This window comes from Plectropomus leopardus, chromosome 2 (genome assembly GCF_026936395.1).
Source record: "Plectropomus leopardus strain MGB_pleo_1.0 chromosome 2, ASM2693639v1, whole genome shotgun sequence".
Taxonomy (NCBI): Eukaryota; Metazoa; Chordata; class Actinopteri; order Perciformes; family Serranidae; genus Plectropomus; species Plectropomus leopardus.
The window spans coordinates 33,923,885-33,939,021 of record NC_142177.1 but is presented as its reverse complement, the minus strand read 5'-3'; the positions used below and the strand labels follow the sequence as shown (position 1 = coordinate 33,939,021).

At 39.0% G+C, this 15,137-nt stretch overlaps 1 protein-coding gene across 3 annotated transcripts in view; it reads left to right on the top strand.

Moving 5' to 3' along the window:
- The window catches only part of lactbl1b (lactamase, beta-like 1b), a 45,148-nt gene extending 30,141 nt beyond the window's left edge, over positions 1 to 15,007 (top strand). For 2 of the 3 annotated variants that reach the window (XM_088069259.1, XM_042511536.2), the window contains 6 exons: positions 3,061 to 3,238; positions 6,185 to 6,291; positions 6,911 to 7,068; positions 10,769 to 11,016; positions 12,500 to 12,605; positions 12,941 to 15,007. In XM_088069259.1, the coding sequence (XP_087925385.1) occupies positions 3,061 to 3,238; positions 6,185 to 6,291; positions 6,911 to 7,068; positions 10,769 to 11,016; positions 12,500 to 12,605; positions 12,941 to 13,919 (1,776 nt within the window). In that variant the 3' untranslated portion in view covers positions 13,920 to 15,007. Of the gene's footprint in view, positions 1 to 955; positions 2,844 to 3,060; positions 3,239 to 6,184; positions 6,292 to 6,910; positions 7,069 to 10,768; positions 11,017 to 12,499; positions 12,606 to 12,940 lie in introns of those variants that run through there. The other variant, XM_088069261.1, reaches the window with a different exon arrangement.
- Positions 15,008 to 15,137: the final 130 nt, after the last annotated feature.

The following is a 15,137-nucleotide window of genomic DNA, read 5'->3' as shown; positions in this document are numbered from 1 at the left end:
GTTGTTATTTGTTCTTTTGGGTTTTTCAAAAGCCATGCGAAGCAACAAGAAACAGCAAACCATGAGTACAAAACAATAGCACTGTATTTTTTTCACATATTTTCTTACAGGCACCTTATCAGATGATTATCAAAATTTAAAACAAATGTTTAGATATATCAGAAATAATTGCAAAATAGCCAACTATTTACAGACTGTGTTGTTCCCACTTTCCCACCCTATGCTGCTAGATGCCACTAAATCCAACACACTCAATGTTAAAGGCCTTTACAGTTTATCTGTGCTCAACTTAAATCTGTGTTTAACGCGTGCATGTACAAACAGGATTTTGTGACCTCATAATTAGTTTGTAAGCCAGGTTGGGGTCCAGTTTTCAACTTATGCAACTGTGATGAGGAATCTTGGAGCCGTTAGCTATCATTCATGGACTTTTCAATTAAGTAATCTTACAACCAGCAGTTAAACTTTTCAAACAAACATTTGCATATTCATAGATTCTGGATTAGATGGGGGAGTAGATGTAGAATATTTATTATTATTATTATTATTATTGTTTTAAATTGTCTTTATTGTTTTTATGCCATAACAAACCCAGGGCTGAATAAACAAACATGTGATCACATAAATACCTGATCAGCCCTCCCCACCTCTTCACCTCCCACATACCTCTCCACTCCCCTGCTAAACCCCCACACTTCCGTCCCACCCACTCCTTCACATTTGAGCCTTACTATCTTTACCATGACTGCCTGAGAAAAAAAAGTGAAATATATAACAATACTAAGCAAGGGAGTAAGCCAGAAAAGTACAAAATATTACAAACATTAAATAGTAGTACAAATACATTTATTAAAAAAGAAAAAAAAATGTTCTTAAATAGCATTTTCAATAAAAATGATGCAATTTAGGTGAAAGAGCAGGACTAAGAAAGCAGCAACCATAAAATAATCTTGATTTACAAATGCATAAACGGTGGAGCCAGTACTTATATGAGTGACAAAAGAGTACTCTATTGTTGGCTCTTTTCCCAGAAAACCACCCTAGGTTTTTTTTGAAGTCTCCAAGTTTGTCCCTCAAGCTCAACACACACACACACACACACATATATATTATTTATTTTATTTTTTTACTAAATTATCCATTTTTTGTGACAAAATCACCACATCAGACACAATTTATTATTCTAAGCAGAATACTTCAAAAAAATCTTTAAACAATTTTTATTAAAATATAGCTTGCAATGATCAACCACAGATATTAGAAAGATGAATACATTTGTGTGAACACAGCAAATCTCTGTCATCTCATGGTATACATCTTCAGATCACTCACCACCCAGAATCAGATAAGAAGATAAGACGGCCATGCTGAGCAACCTCAGGTGCTGCTCTTGAATACCAAAAACAGATTAGATTAAATTTATGGTAATTCTTCCACAATTTACATATGACATGTTGACACATGACCCAGTTTTTATGTTCCATCAGCTCCTCTTTTTTTGCAAGATTCATACAAGACTTTATTCAACTTATTATTCTGTAAAGCGAGTCATTTGTGTATATTTATTGCCAGTGAGCTAAATTAACCCTTTAAAATTTGAGCAATTTGGCTTGATTTTTTTCAAAAACAGGGAGAGGGAAAATTAGCAAGAAATTTGCAAAAAGGTTACAAAGAAACCATCTGAAACAACAAAAGAAAAGAAAAAAGGTTAAAAAAAAAATAATAAATTGATTAATTAATTAATTTAAAAAAAATAAACAAATAAATAACCTGAACAAAGTGCTTAACATTTAAAAGAAAAAAATCTGTAAATAATTTCAAATACAAAGTTATGATAATTGTATATGTAGTTTTCTGGCCATTTCCCCCTAGTTTATTGATAATAACACTCTTTTCTCTCAGTGTTTTTTTTGGGGGGGTTTTTTTGCAAATTTTTGCAGAATTTTTTTGTCACCTTTTGCTAATTCCTGGCGATGTGCAGGTATATTGTTTTGCCAGGTTACCTTTTTTCCCATGTTTTTGGAAGAAATCAAAACACTTCACTCTGGTTCAAAAGAATAAAATGCTAGTGAAAGGCGCCTGAACGCAGCACAAGACAACCAATGTCAAACCAGGTTTGACAGGGTTATATATTCTTGCTATGATTGTGTTTCCAACTTTAAAATCCATGCACACTCTTGGACTCTCTTGGACTCTTGTATTTCTGTGCAGTGTGTATGTTAGCTGGCAGTGAGTGAAAAAGTTTTTGACGGCAGGTCATCTTATCCAAAGCCGTTCTCCAAATTCCCTGCAACATCCCAAATTGCCTGTCATAACCTCACCCTGCTGATCCAAATTTGCTGCATCCAAGTGATTGTCCTTTTCAGCTCAGGCTCTGTCTAAAAGGCGCACCGTCTCACCCCTATCTCGACTCGTGCTGGCTGAGTGGGTGCCATCTTTGTCAGCTCGGTGGCGGGCTCCACAAGGCGAAGGCTGGACTGAAGTGAATTGATTCATGGGGATTAGGGATTAAGACTTCCCCTGGCCGCTTTGGTGGAGTAAATCTGGGGATTATGATGTCAACAGCCTGTGGCTGCAGCAGAGGAAATTGAATTGTGAGGGACGGGAGCGCCGATGGCCCAGGATTACAACACAGTCAGTGAGAAATCAAAGATGGGAGTCCATGTCGGTGCCTTTCTCCTGCTCAGGAAAACCTTCACGGGACACCATCGACTGCCTTTAGGGTGCAGGATTCGCTCACATAGTAGATCGAACTCTGAGTAGATGTTTAGGATGTTGATCGTGTGATAAGATTTCCGTGTCACTGGTGATCCTTCCTGCTCCGGCCTGTGAAGCATCAGGTGGTGAGTACCGTTAAGTGCTACAGGGATCACTTGTGTCGGGAAGAAGGTGGGGGATATTTAGGAATTTTATAACAACCAGAAAGCGCAGATAACGTAGAGAAAATTTGTTTGGAGAATTCACAAGTATGGGAACGTTTTTCAAGTTTATAACTCAACAGTTTTACTGACTTTGTGCTAACCCTGTGTGTTGTTGTGTTTTTGTCTCTCTGCATTCAAGCCAACTCCTGCTGCAGCGGCTCCTGCTCCGGCTGCAACCGTTAAGTTCGAAGGACTCACTAAAACCAGTAAGATGAAGGTGAAATGGACCCAGCTGGGTTTGGTGTTCTTCCTCGTTTTGTCCCTGGTGATGACAGGATGCTTCCTCTGGCAATACCAGCTGCCAAAACTTCTACCAGGTGAGAACAAACGCTGTTCTGTAACAGGTGGTGGAGCATATTGTGTGAGGTGTTTTCTCTGCAGAAAGAAAATGTGTGAAATATTGTGAAGAATGTCTAAACTTAAGCAAGCATTATCTTTTTTACATTAATGGACTTTTGAGGGGCTGCATTATAATTTTTTCAAACCTTTTCAGGCCACATATTTCGATTAAGTTAACTTAAATGAAAAAAAAGCAAATAATGAGCTGTGACCTTTTTGTGAATTGAATGCCTGAAGATTTTATCTTTCTTGTGACTTTAAAGCAAAAAAAATCATTTAAAATGAATTTCTATTTTACTATCAGACCACAGGTCATCATTTCTTCTTTTTCGGTAAATGCAAAAACACTCTTAAATAGTCTTCAACCTTGAACCTTGAACTACAGCTTCTGTCTCATATCACTATGTCCAACATTAAATCATAGCCAGTAGCTTGCAGCTAAAACTCTGGATGTTTCGTCTTATCTTATCTGACTGCCACAGCTAGCACAACGTCAATTACTGCGACGCTGATAATCAATAGATTATTTTCTCATAATTAGGGAGATATAAATCTCGGAACTGAGAGATAAAACGTTTACTTAATTGTACAAGTTTTATCTTGTAATTATGAGATAAAGCGTTAGCTCACTAAAACATTAGTATGTCATATTTTGCCACTTAGGCAGAAGCCCTGGGGTTACTAAAATGATGCCAGTCGGCAGCCTATTGTGTTGTATCTTGAGGCTTAAGGGGTTGGGGGTAATAAGAGGTGGGGGGTTTGGGGTTAGGCAACAAAACTGTTTGGTTATGGTTTGGAAAAGAATGCAGATATCACCAAAAAAAACGTCTTTGAGTGGCACAAATGCAGTGATAAGATGGGGTCAGTGGTTAGATTTAGGCAACAAAAGTACTTGGTTATGTTTAGGGAAAGATTGCAGATGTTGCTGTAAAAAATGTGACTCTAAGAGGCACAAATGCAGCTAGAAAGGCAGCAGTGTGTTGCCACAAAACACCCAGCTGGGATTGGCACAAACACCCTCCCGACAACCCGGAGCGATCCTCATGCTCTTAAACTACATCTGTTGCTCTTAACATTTAATAATGACACAGATGTCTTTATATTGGAGTTTGTGGAAAGCCCAGTGCATCTCTTATAAACACTAAACGGTGCCGCCAGCATCACTATAAAGGTACGAGTCCACAGGATCCATCATTTCCATGCTTACCATTCATTATTCTTGTAAGCAGCCATGCAGTGCATTCTGGTAGTGTTATGTTATGTTTGAAAAACGGTGCGTCTCCTTCTCATTTCCTTTGAATGTCCATTTTGGTGAAAAAGAATTGTAATATAAGAAAAAGGAGGACGTTCAAAAGAGTAGAAGTTGCTTTATCATGTAATTGGGGTACAACACATGGGCAATAAAATCTGGCCTGCCTCAGGCTTTATGGGTGACACACTATCATAGACAGTCAGTCTTGGGACAAAATGTATTTAATATACGAAAAATAAAAACATGAGTGAGAATTTAAATTCTGCAATTATTGAAATGACCTCAACAAAAAAACTTGTTTTACATAAAAACATTCTTATGTATGTCAGCAGCCATCCTTTCAAATAAACCCAAAAAGGTCTGTCAGGCCGAGTTCACATAAAGAGCAGCATCACGTTATTCCGAGGGTCGTCTGCTGTGACCCTCCAACATCACAGCTCCAGTTTGTGCTCATATCATATCCAATGGCTCCCATTATGTCAGAGAGTGTGTCCCAGCCTTCATTTAATAGCCTTGAGAGAAAGTTACCAAATGAGCAACATGTTTGTTCAGTGTGAAATGTGGGAGCAGACCTCACATACTCAGCGGGAGGTCCAACAAGCGTTCAACACCGGGAAACAGCGTGAACCGTCGCCTCTAAAAAACACCCCTGTAGACACGGACCATAATAATACCAAAGCAGTGTTTTGACTCCCTGAGGGTGAGACCAGATTGTTCTGGGAGTGTGTGTAATTTGAAGTATCATAAAAAGTTCAAGATCTCAGACGGCAGTGACAGTTAACCCTTTGAAACCTGGATCACTTTTCTTGTGCTGAAATCAGTATTTAAACCTTTGAACCTGGAGGAAACTGTTTTGAAACATGGAGAAAAAAGGAAATAAAATTAGTTTGCTTGTCAGGTAATTGTCTTGTAATTTCTAAGACAGTACAAATTCTAATTCAAAAAGTCAAAAGAGCAACATTCAACAACATTCATGATTGATGTGTGAAATAAATGGTGGTGAAATATTTCATTGTAGTCCCTTCAAACCCGATATAAATGTCAGACACAGCCACAGAATATGTCATCCAGTGGTGCTTTAAAACATAAATTTAATATGTTGACACCTCATTAAAGCGCCTCATCAGGTCTTTTTTTATTCAGAGCCAAAATACTTTCAAAACACAGTCCAAGTTTATAATCTGTATATGCTTGCATATAAGTAAAGTAACATAAGGTGAAGTTATTAATGGGAAAAGCAAAGCTCCACAGGCTCTGAGTCATATTTTCCATGTGCACTGATACATCTTTTTATATTTCAGTAACCTAATTTTTCATGTATAGCAGTCCTTCAGAATGAAACCATTGTCGGCCTTAAGCTACAGAGGCATACTGAAATATAATTTTGTTCATAAAGAGTTCTCAGTGGGACCAGGCAGCATTTCTTTAGATCAGCAGGTATATGGTATATATCCTATCAAATTATTCTATTAGATCAACGGGGTTCATCAGGAAGCGTACAGAATTAATAAAGCCCCATGCTACTCAATTATACTGCATTATGCTGGCCTTTGTGCCACCCATACATTATTCCATAAAATATCAAGTGGGAATTACAATCGCCTGTCCCTCCTGTGCTTCCTTTTCTCTTTCGTTCCACGTTCTCTTTTTTCATTTACCACCCACCGCCCAGATGATGGGATGGGAGGCAACTCCAAATCAGAGATGATGTGTCCTCGCTTCCCCGAGCCTCTGCAGTTGGAGCATCCTATCCCCAGTCTGAAAGAGGCGCTGGAGAAGGTGAGCTGAGAGGTTCATCATGCACTGATTTAAAACTGAGGTTGTTTTTCTGTCATGCCCACTCAAGTCCGAAGAAATTTACAGGCCGGCCTCGGTAATCCTTCACACCAAATGCTGTCGGGGTCGACAGAAGGAGATTACAGATAGAGTGGATGAATAACGAAGGGTCTGTCTGAGCGGGGAGCAGCAGTGTTGATGACCAGTTGACATACAATGAAATATATGTACCTTGATACCCATAATAGAATCTCTAGTATTAATAGTCGTGGGTGCATATTAGTGAAGTGAAGGAAAAGATGAACCTCAGCATCAACATGTGACTCATTAATTTAACGTGAGCACATAAATTCCACTTTGCATGTCCTGAAATAAGCTTCTTTCATCTCTGTGACCAAACACCTAAAGCCAAACTGGGAATGAAAACGAGTTTGTTAATCATTACCGTAAAAAGGCTGTCTTTTTCTAATTTCTGCCTTGTGAGCAACTTGAAGAAAAATTAAACCTTTTTTCCATTAGTTTTGAAGAATGATCTTTTTTTTCATTTAATCTGCAGATTTTACTTTCCCAGCAAGAAGCTCTGATGTCTCTTGGTATTTTCTTCCCGCTCTGTCTCTTCCAGGTAGACCTTTTGCTTCGGCAGAGTATCAACCCCATCAGCCTCCCCTCTCTGTCTGCCATCGTTATCTTAAATGACACTGTTTTGTGGACCGGCAATTTTGGAAAAAGGAACGCCAGTGACCCTCTCTCAGGACCTCCCAATGAGTACACAATTTACAGGTGAGTAGTGCACTGAAACCAACAGCATAAATGTCACAGATACACCGCTCAACCTATTGGGCTACCCTGTTGATGAAACCTATATCATCATTAACCTTTTAGGTTAAATAGGTTAAATTGGTTCATCTGCTGGACCTGTGTTGGTACATTTTGTTGACATCAACAATTCTTATTAAATTACATATGTAATTTTTCTTTAATCACAGGGGCAATAGCCAAGACTGTGCATATACCCCCTGAGCCCCCGCCTGCTCCCCCAAATAGGATAAAATGATAAAGCAATGACATTACATATTTAATAGGTCAAAGGTCAACCTCACAATGGTCTCATAATGTTCTGCAGACACACTCTTTTAGTCATTATTGAGCATTGTAACTCAGAAAAAGAAGGGTAGACATTTGATTGTATACTAAACTGGTGACAAATCTTGGGTGTCCATTTCGAAAATTTGCTGATTGTTTAAATTTTCTGTGCTGCCGAGGGGGAACATGTGTATGACACATCCACGTTTTCACAGACATGGATGTAGACTGTAAGTGCAAGTTGAGTGATTTGCAGAGGCATTCAACCATGAGGCAGTAATTGCAGTTTTTCTTTCAATGATTCTGTCTGAAACATTAAACACACTGCTTTCTGTGCTGCAGAGGAGGCAATGTGTCTTCATTATAGGATGAGCTATATTACATCATTTTAATTCATTGAAATGGGCACATAAGCTCTGGATATAAATATTCTCCAGCCACAGTGCACATCTGAACAGCAGCTCCACGCTGATGTCTAATTGATGTTGCAGCATGATGGTGATCATGTTACCCCTGCATGTCTCATGGTTACTTTAAAAAGGGTGAAGTAACAGCTCAGAGTGTGTTACAGTGCAGGATGAGGAAAGGGACATTTTAAAAAAAAAGAAGAAGAACTTCCAAGGGAAAAAGAATAAAAATAAATATATTTCAAGGTGTATTTGTAGCAGCCAGGACACAGTGTTTAATGGTGTCCAAATGAACCAGTCTGTCTTTAGACTGTGGGGAAAAATTAACGTAATCAAGTGAAGCACAAAGCTGAAATTATTTGGCGATAGATCACTGTAAGGGATATTTTTTGCCCTCCCTAAAAGATTAAAATATTCAGTTGAGAAGCTATCCTTGAGGAAAGAGCAGTAGCTGTTTTTTCTTTTAATTCAACATTGATTATCTATCAGTATGTAGGGTTCTCTGATAGGCTGAGGGGCTGCATGGTGTGTGGGGAAATCGTTAGGCTGAAACGGTCTTTCATTTCATAGCTTTAGCCTGGAAACAAAAAGCAATGTAGCAATGCAAAGTCTCAAGTATTGACCTGCATAGAACGAGCTGCAACCGGCTGTAAAAGCTATTTGTTTTAAGAACAGATCAATAAAACTGAATTTTAAGCTGCACTGTGGAGTTTTCATATAAACGAAAAAGATATGTTTACATTCAGTGTTTTTCAACAAAATGCAAAGTGTGTATCGATGAGGTCTAACAAATGTGTTTAATGCTTTTCCTTTACCATAAAACACTTGCAATTCTGATTTTCTATTATTTTTTTGTAAAAAATATATATCCTGCTTTATCTAAATTCACATTGATGCACCTGTAGACTAGTGTAACAGTCAGAAGCCATTGGTAGGATTGTGTATTGTATTACCTGTGCATGTATGTGCTCCCTGTGTAGATATAAACTGCTCAGCCTAAGGTAACATTAACACAACCACTCGTATTTTCAGGTGATTATATACTAAAGAAATTATATTCTATTTTCTGCCGATATAAATCCCCCCTAAATCTTACACACTTGGACCTTTCAGGATATAAAATAATGAATTCTTTGATCAACAAAAGAAGTGAGCTTCAACAGGTCTTAGAGGATTGAAATTTATATCCAAAACAAAGAAAAATAAATCCTCAGCTGATAAAGCCTGCACTTACCCCTCTAAAAATAAAAATAAAAACAAATCAGAATCAGTTCATACAGTTTAACACAGGCACAGTGCAATCAATAGACATAAAAGGAGATTTGTAAGCTGCTCACACAAAATCAAAGTGTGCACCACATTTCATGGCAATCCACACACTCGCAGGTTTTTTCCCTCCTCAAGTGACTTAAAGGGGTACTTTAAAGATTAAGTATTGCAAGCTGTGGGCTTTGTGAAAGTCGAATTGGTCCAAATTGATGCAGCAGGTGCCTTTTAGTCCTGCAATTTCCGTGATGCAACATCTTTCAGCTGACTGATAAATATCCCCAAAAATTAAACTCCACTTCTCAAGTTTGTGAAGCAGGCTTTCTGTTAAAAATTGCAAGTCTTCAAACCTAATGCAAGAAAACCATGATGACATGATTGGGGGTTATTTTCTCAGATTTTAGAAAGCTTCTTCTGAGCCACAGAAGAAACAGAGTCATGCTCACACACTGAGTGTTAGTAGGTGTGAAATCGGTGGAATTATAGTATTTGGTATAATTGAGCAGCCCCATTAAATCAAATGTAAAGGTTCTGTATGTAAGTTTTTACGTGTATTAGTTGTTTTTTTATTGCCAATGGGTGAACGTGACTTAAAAACTGAGACCGTCCCCAACTTTATAGGTTGCCTATAACAGGAAGGGGGGCTCTGCAGGAACGGAGGGCTGGTGTCATCATGCTGAGCTGCGTCACACAGACACTAATGTTATTCCAAATATGATTGAAATTTATTTTCTATAACATGATGCCTGTTGTAGTCAGTCTCGTGTTAGTCACTGTTGTGGTCGATGCAGGTGCTCGCTCGCAGCCACAGACAATGCTGACTGCACCTTACCTGATGGCCTCAAACTAATGACAAGGATTTTCTGAAAGCTACATATATACGTACAGAACCTTTCAAATACAAATGCTCAATTATGTCGTCATTAAATTGTTCCTTATGTTATAAAAGTACCAACTGTCAGTTAGGTTATATACCATAATTTGCCGTCTTCAGCCAATTGAAAATACCACTTAAGAGGCTCCTTTGTGCACTGTAGCGAACATTCAACATTTAACTCTTAGAAGACGTGACATTTAAAGCCAGCGAGGCCATACAAAAATGTATTGAGTTCTCTCAGATGTACTATAAGTGCTCTGACACATTTCCTTTCACAGCCGCTATTGAAAGTGCGGACGTGCTAATCAATTAATTTTTCCACAAATAATCATTCCATTCGCAGCAGCCAATTCTGCTCAGTAGGAGCGGACACAACTGGTTACATCTACGTGCTTTCAACGTAAGCACCCATTGCTTTGGATTTGACTGATAGAAAATCACATACGTGGAAAACACCCACTTTGACAAACACTAAAAAATATTTTATAAGACATGAGAATGGTAACTGTCAGCAAGAAAGTAAGTAAGCATATTTCCCCAAACTTTAAACTATTCCTTTAAGGTGTGTTAAATGTTACATGTTGCTTCCAGATACATTCTTTAAAGACCACACTGACAATTCATTTATTTTAATCTGACTCGGCATACATAATTGTTTTTTTATGTCTATTCAGCGAGACAAGTCTATTAAAAGTCACTGACAGCCACAAGGCAAATGTTAATGGGGAATTTATTGAAAGCAGAAAGATAAACAAAGCTGGGAGGCGAGACGCAAGAAGAGTTTGCATTAAACAAAGACTGTGCATCAGTACTGCAACATGAAGATACCTGCTCTGTTATCTTTTAGAATTGCAAGCCTGTCCAAAATCTTCCCCACGCTGATGCTGTACAAGCTGTGGGAGGACGGGAAGATCGGCTCCCTGGATGACCCTCTGGAGAAATACGTGGAGAACTTTACAATCAAAAACCCTCTGGGGAAGACGCGCGACTCGGAGCTGAAATATGTGACAGATGGCCTGATATTTCTAGACAGCGGGGAGGTTCAGATCCGCTCCTCCTCAGTCACCCTGCGGAGGATGGCCAGCCAGCTCTCAGGTATCTTACTTACGACTTTTATTGTATTTCTGCTGCTGGATATGGACACATGGCCTAAACCCACAGGAGCTGACCTATTGAAACTAAAGGCTAGAGTTAAAAAACACTGAAATAAAAGAGTGTGAAGAAGGGGTTTCTGGTATACATATATATATATATATATATATATATATATACATACACACATATACATATACATATATATATAGTATATGATCGATGCAGCACTTAAACATCCAGGCTTATTTCTGAGGAATAACAATTAAAGTTATTTCTTTTTATTTAATTTAGAGTTAAATAAGTCAGTCAATCAATTAATTGATGATCCGACTGACAGGAAATGAATCTGCAGCTATTTCAATAATAGCTTAAGTCATATATTAATGGACAAATGCCAGACATCTGATATCTAACATCTGATTTCAGTATCTCAAGGTTTTAGACTGTTTTGGTGGACCAAAAAAAAAAACATTTAAAGATGTCACCATATAATGAGAATTTTCAATCAAATTTTTTATAACTACTATTCCAATTCATTTTAGTGATTTGTCAAAGTTGTTCCATAGAAAGTACAGTTCAATCTGTACAAAATGGAACAAAACATTTCCAAGTCTTCATTGTCCTGCAGCCTTTCCTCACCCAGTTTGGGTCATGATGCAAAAAATAAATAAATAATATTTTTATTAAATAAGAATAATACTAAAATAAAGTTTAAAATGATCATGATTTTAGTTTTTATCGAGCTCACGAGAAAGAGTTGAAATTTCTTAAATCTGATTTTTTTTAATAAAATTTCCTTAATTTAACAATCATTCTGTATGTAAGGGCAATTTTATTAATTTCTTAGAAAATAACGCTGTGCTGGTTCAAAAATTATAGTTCAAAAATGTCCTTCTAATATCTGTAAGGTTTTCCCTGTCATGAGAAGTAACTGATATGAACAGCCACTGATGCACTGTAACTTACAACAACAAAAAAAGATGAAAAATGAATCATTGTATTCAGATGTTCATTGCCTACCTGCAGCAGTGAAATGAAAGATTTAGTATCTGAGCTGGAGTTACATCAATATACTGACACAGCAAAAGAGTTTGTTTTGTCTTGCATAAACAGGCACTTGTTTGTCTGGAGGAGCGTTTTAATTTGTAAAACCTCAGTCGGTGTAATAAATTCAAATAAAGGATGAGAGAAATGCCGGAGGCAAAGCGAATCATAAATATTTCAATATGCTTCGTGTCTCGTCTTTCCCTGAGGTATCAAGTGTGGACATAATGATCAGAACTGAATGTGTCTCGTACCAGTAAAGTACTCTCAGAGTAACCACCGGACTGATATCGAACATGAAGAGAAATATCTTCAAGCAGGACGAAGAAGGAAAGGAAATTACTTATGCATACAAAAAAAATCTCTTGCTATATTTGCTGTTTTTATTTACTACTTTAAGTTTTTTTATTTAACACTGTAATACTTTGGGTGGATCCAGGTCTACCCAGGAGACTGCGAGCCACGAGTCTGCTTTGGAAAGGAAAAACTCAATCTGCAATCAATCTGCTGCAAGATGATGTCCTTGTCGCAGACCCGGGCACCAAGTAAGATTTGTTATGCCGCCTTAAATTCAGCATTTCAATATGTACGTTTTTATTGTGCAAACTTGGAAAGTCATTTGCATCGTATGGAAATGCATGAATTGGATCAGGGAGGGCTTTTGTCATTTGTTACAACAAGTTGGGTTAGGCAATAATAAAATTCCTCTACTGACAATATATCTGTGAAGAAAAACGATATGTCGTCCAAAAAAAAAAGCTGAAGACAGATGCACATACAGTAAATATAAACATTTATGGACTTGAGACACATAAGCAGCCATAAAGTATATGTCGTATTTTTGAGACCGTCTCGATCTCTCTCACTTGCTATCTTCCAGATGTCACTACAGCAACCTCGCCTTCTCGCTGCTAGCTCATGTGATGGCAGAGCGAGTGGTCGCTGTCGACTACCAGCGGTGGATCACAGACAACATCCTAGACCGGCTGGGGATGGAGGACACCGGCTTCGACATCACCCCGGGGCTCCAGAGCCAGATGGCTGTGGGTGTTTACTCCAACGGAAAGCCGGCCCCGCTCTACGATCTGGGCTGGTACCGGCCTTCGGGTCAGATGTTCTCGACGGCAGCAGACTTGGCCAAGCTCGCCATGGTTCTGCTGGGCGCTTATCACCGCAAGATGCTGGAGCCAGACTCGTTGAAGATCATGCTGACGCCGCTCTTCAGGTGCGATAAGGACTACTTTGCCAACCGTACTGGGACGCCATGGGAGGTGAATGAGCTGAAGGGCTACGAGATGGTGCGTAAAGACGGAGATCTGGACGGCTACTCCGCCACCTTCTCCCTGGTGCCCAAACTGAAGCTCGGTCTGGTGGTGCTAATGGCTGGCAGCCGGTCTCAGAACCAGGACTTGGTCACTAAGGCCTACAACCACATCATACCAGCCATAGAGAAAGCCTTCAGGGAAGCCAGGAAGGTCCTTTCTTCTCCGCCAAACCCAGAACCTTACGTCGGCTTTTTCACGTACGGCAACATCACCTTCTACGAGATAAAAGTCGGGCCAGATGGCGTTCTGATCATGCAACAGTTTGGGCCTCAGATAGAAGAGCTCATCCCAGAGAAGTACAGGACAATAAAGCTCAACTACCTGGTCGAGCGGGTATTCAGAGTAGTTTTTGTAAAAGAGTACCCTTGTATTTTGCAAGTTGGCACGGCCTCAGTGTCCCTGGAAGCCCAAGATGGCCAATTATTTAACTTCTACACGTTTGACAAGCGCGGATTGTCCCCTGGGTTTGATGCACCAGGACTGAACACGTACAATGTGGTCAGAATAGCCCGCAGGCCAACCTTTTCAAGCTGAACTGCAGCCACGTACAGGGACAACTGGTGTGTCCTTGGTATACATGAGGGACTGTAAACAGGGACCAAATGGAAAAAATATGGTCAAAGATGAGATTGCGGTTTTGATAACAAAGAGAGCAGAGAGGGACAATGATATGTGTAATATCTCACACAGAAGATGAATTACTTTCGCTCTTGAATGATGTATATGACTGTCCTTCACTACGCCTCCCGACTGAACACTCACATTATGGTGATACAGTGTGTTTTTCCTGCCTTCTTTTAAACCACTTTTACATTGTCTTTGCCTCTTCTGTCCTTGAGTTTGCATGAATATTTTACATTGATTTCACTGTCAATTCGTGGACCACAAAAAACTAATCGGCTCATACATATTCATCCTCCATTGGGAGGAAAATGACTTCATTTCTTTTTGTTACTGTCAGCTGCTGTATGTTTGTTGCAGGTAGAATCAGGACATTTTCATTCATTACAAACATAAATATGCATGATGTTGCCGCATGTATGCGACTGCTGATTATTGTCAAGAATCAAGACGCAAAACTATTTTGGTTCTAATAGGAGGTGATTAAGGACAGAGAGGCTTTTGGTTGCACGTGTGACTTTTTTGCTGTTTAATCCCCCCAAAAATGGATTTTAATTTCATCCCGATCTCTAACACCAAAACGAATAAAACACTGCTCTGAGTGCTGCACAAAAATGACAGAATCAAGTGTACAAAAATAACTCTCATGAGGCGAAGGCGGATGTTGTACCTTTCATATTATATTGCGTGTCTGAGGATGTGATGGAAAGATGGAAATGGAATGGATATTGAAAATCTTGGTTAGTTTTGAAGCTCCAGGTGCGACGAGAGTGCAATTGAGGGGATGTGGAGAAATAAATCTACTGTATCCACTTCATCTGGCTGCGGATGGAAATATTGAAACCGGCATTCAACAATGTAATGCAAAGTTGTCACAGCTCACAGACTGAAGCTCATTCTGATGAATTGTGGGAGTAAAAATGCAGTCATGGGCCATGCAGTGTTGTCAACCACACTCAAACAAAACTGTACCAACGTGAGGCCTGTTATTTTAGATGTCAGATGCTTTTGCAGCCTTCACACAATATAGTCATGGTGATGAATAAAACTTTCTGCTTTCATATTTCACTCATCAAAGAAGCAAACCATAACCAGGCATCAAAAAAAAAACAAGAGAGTTGCTACGTGTGG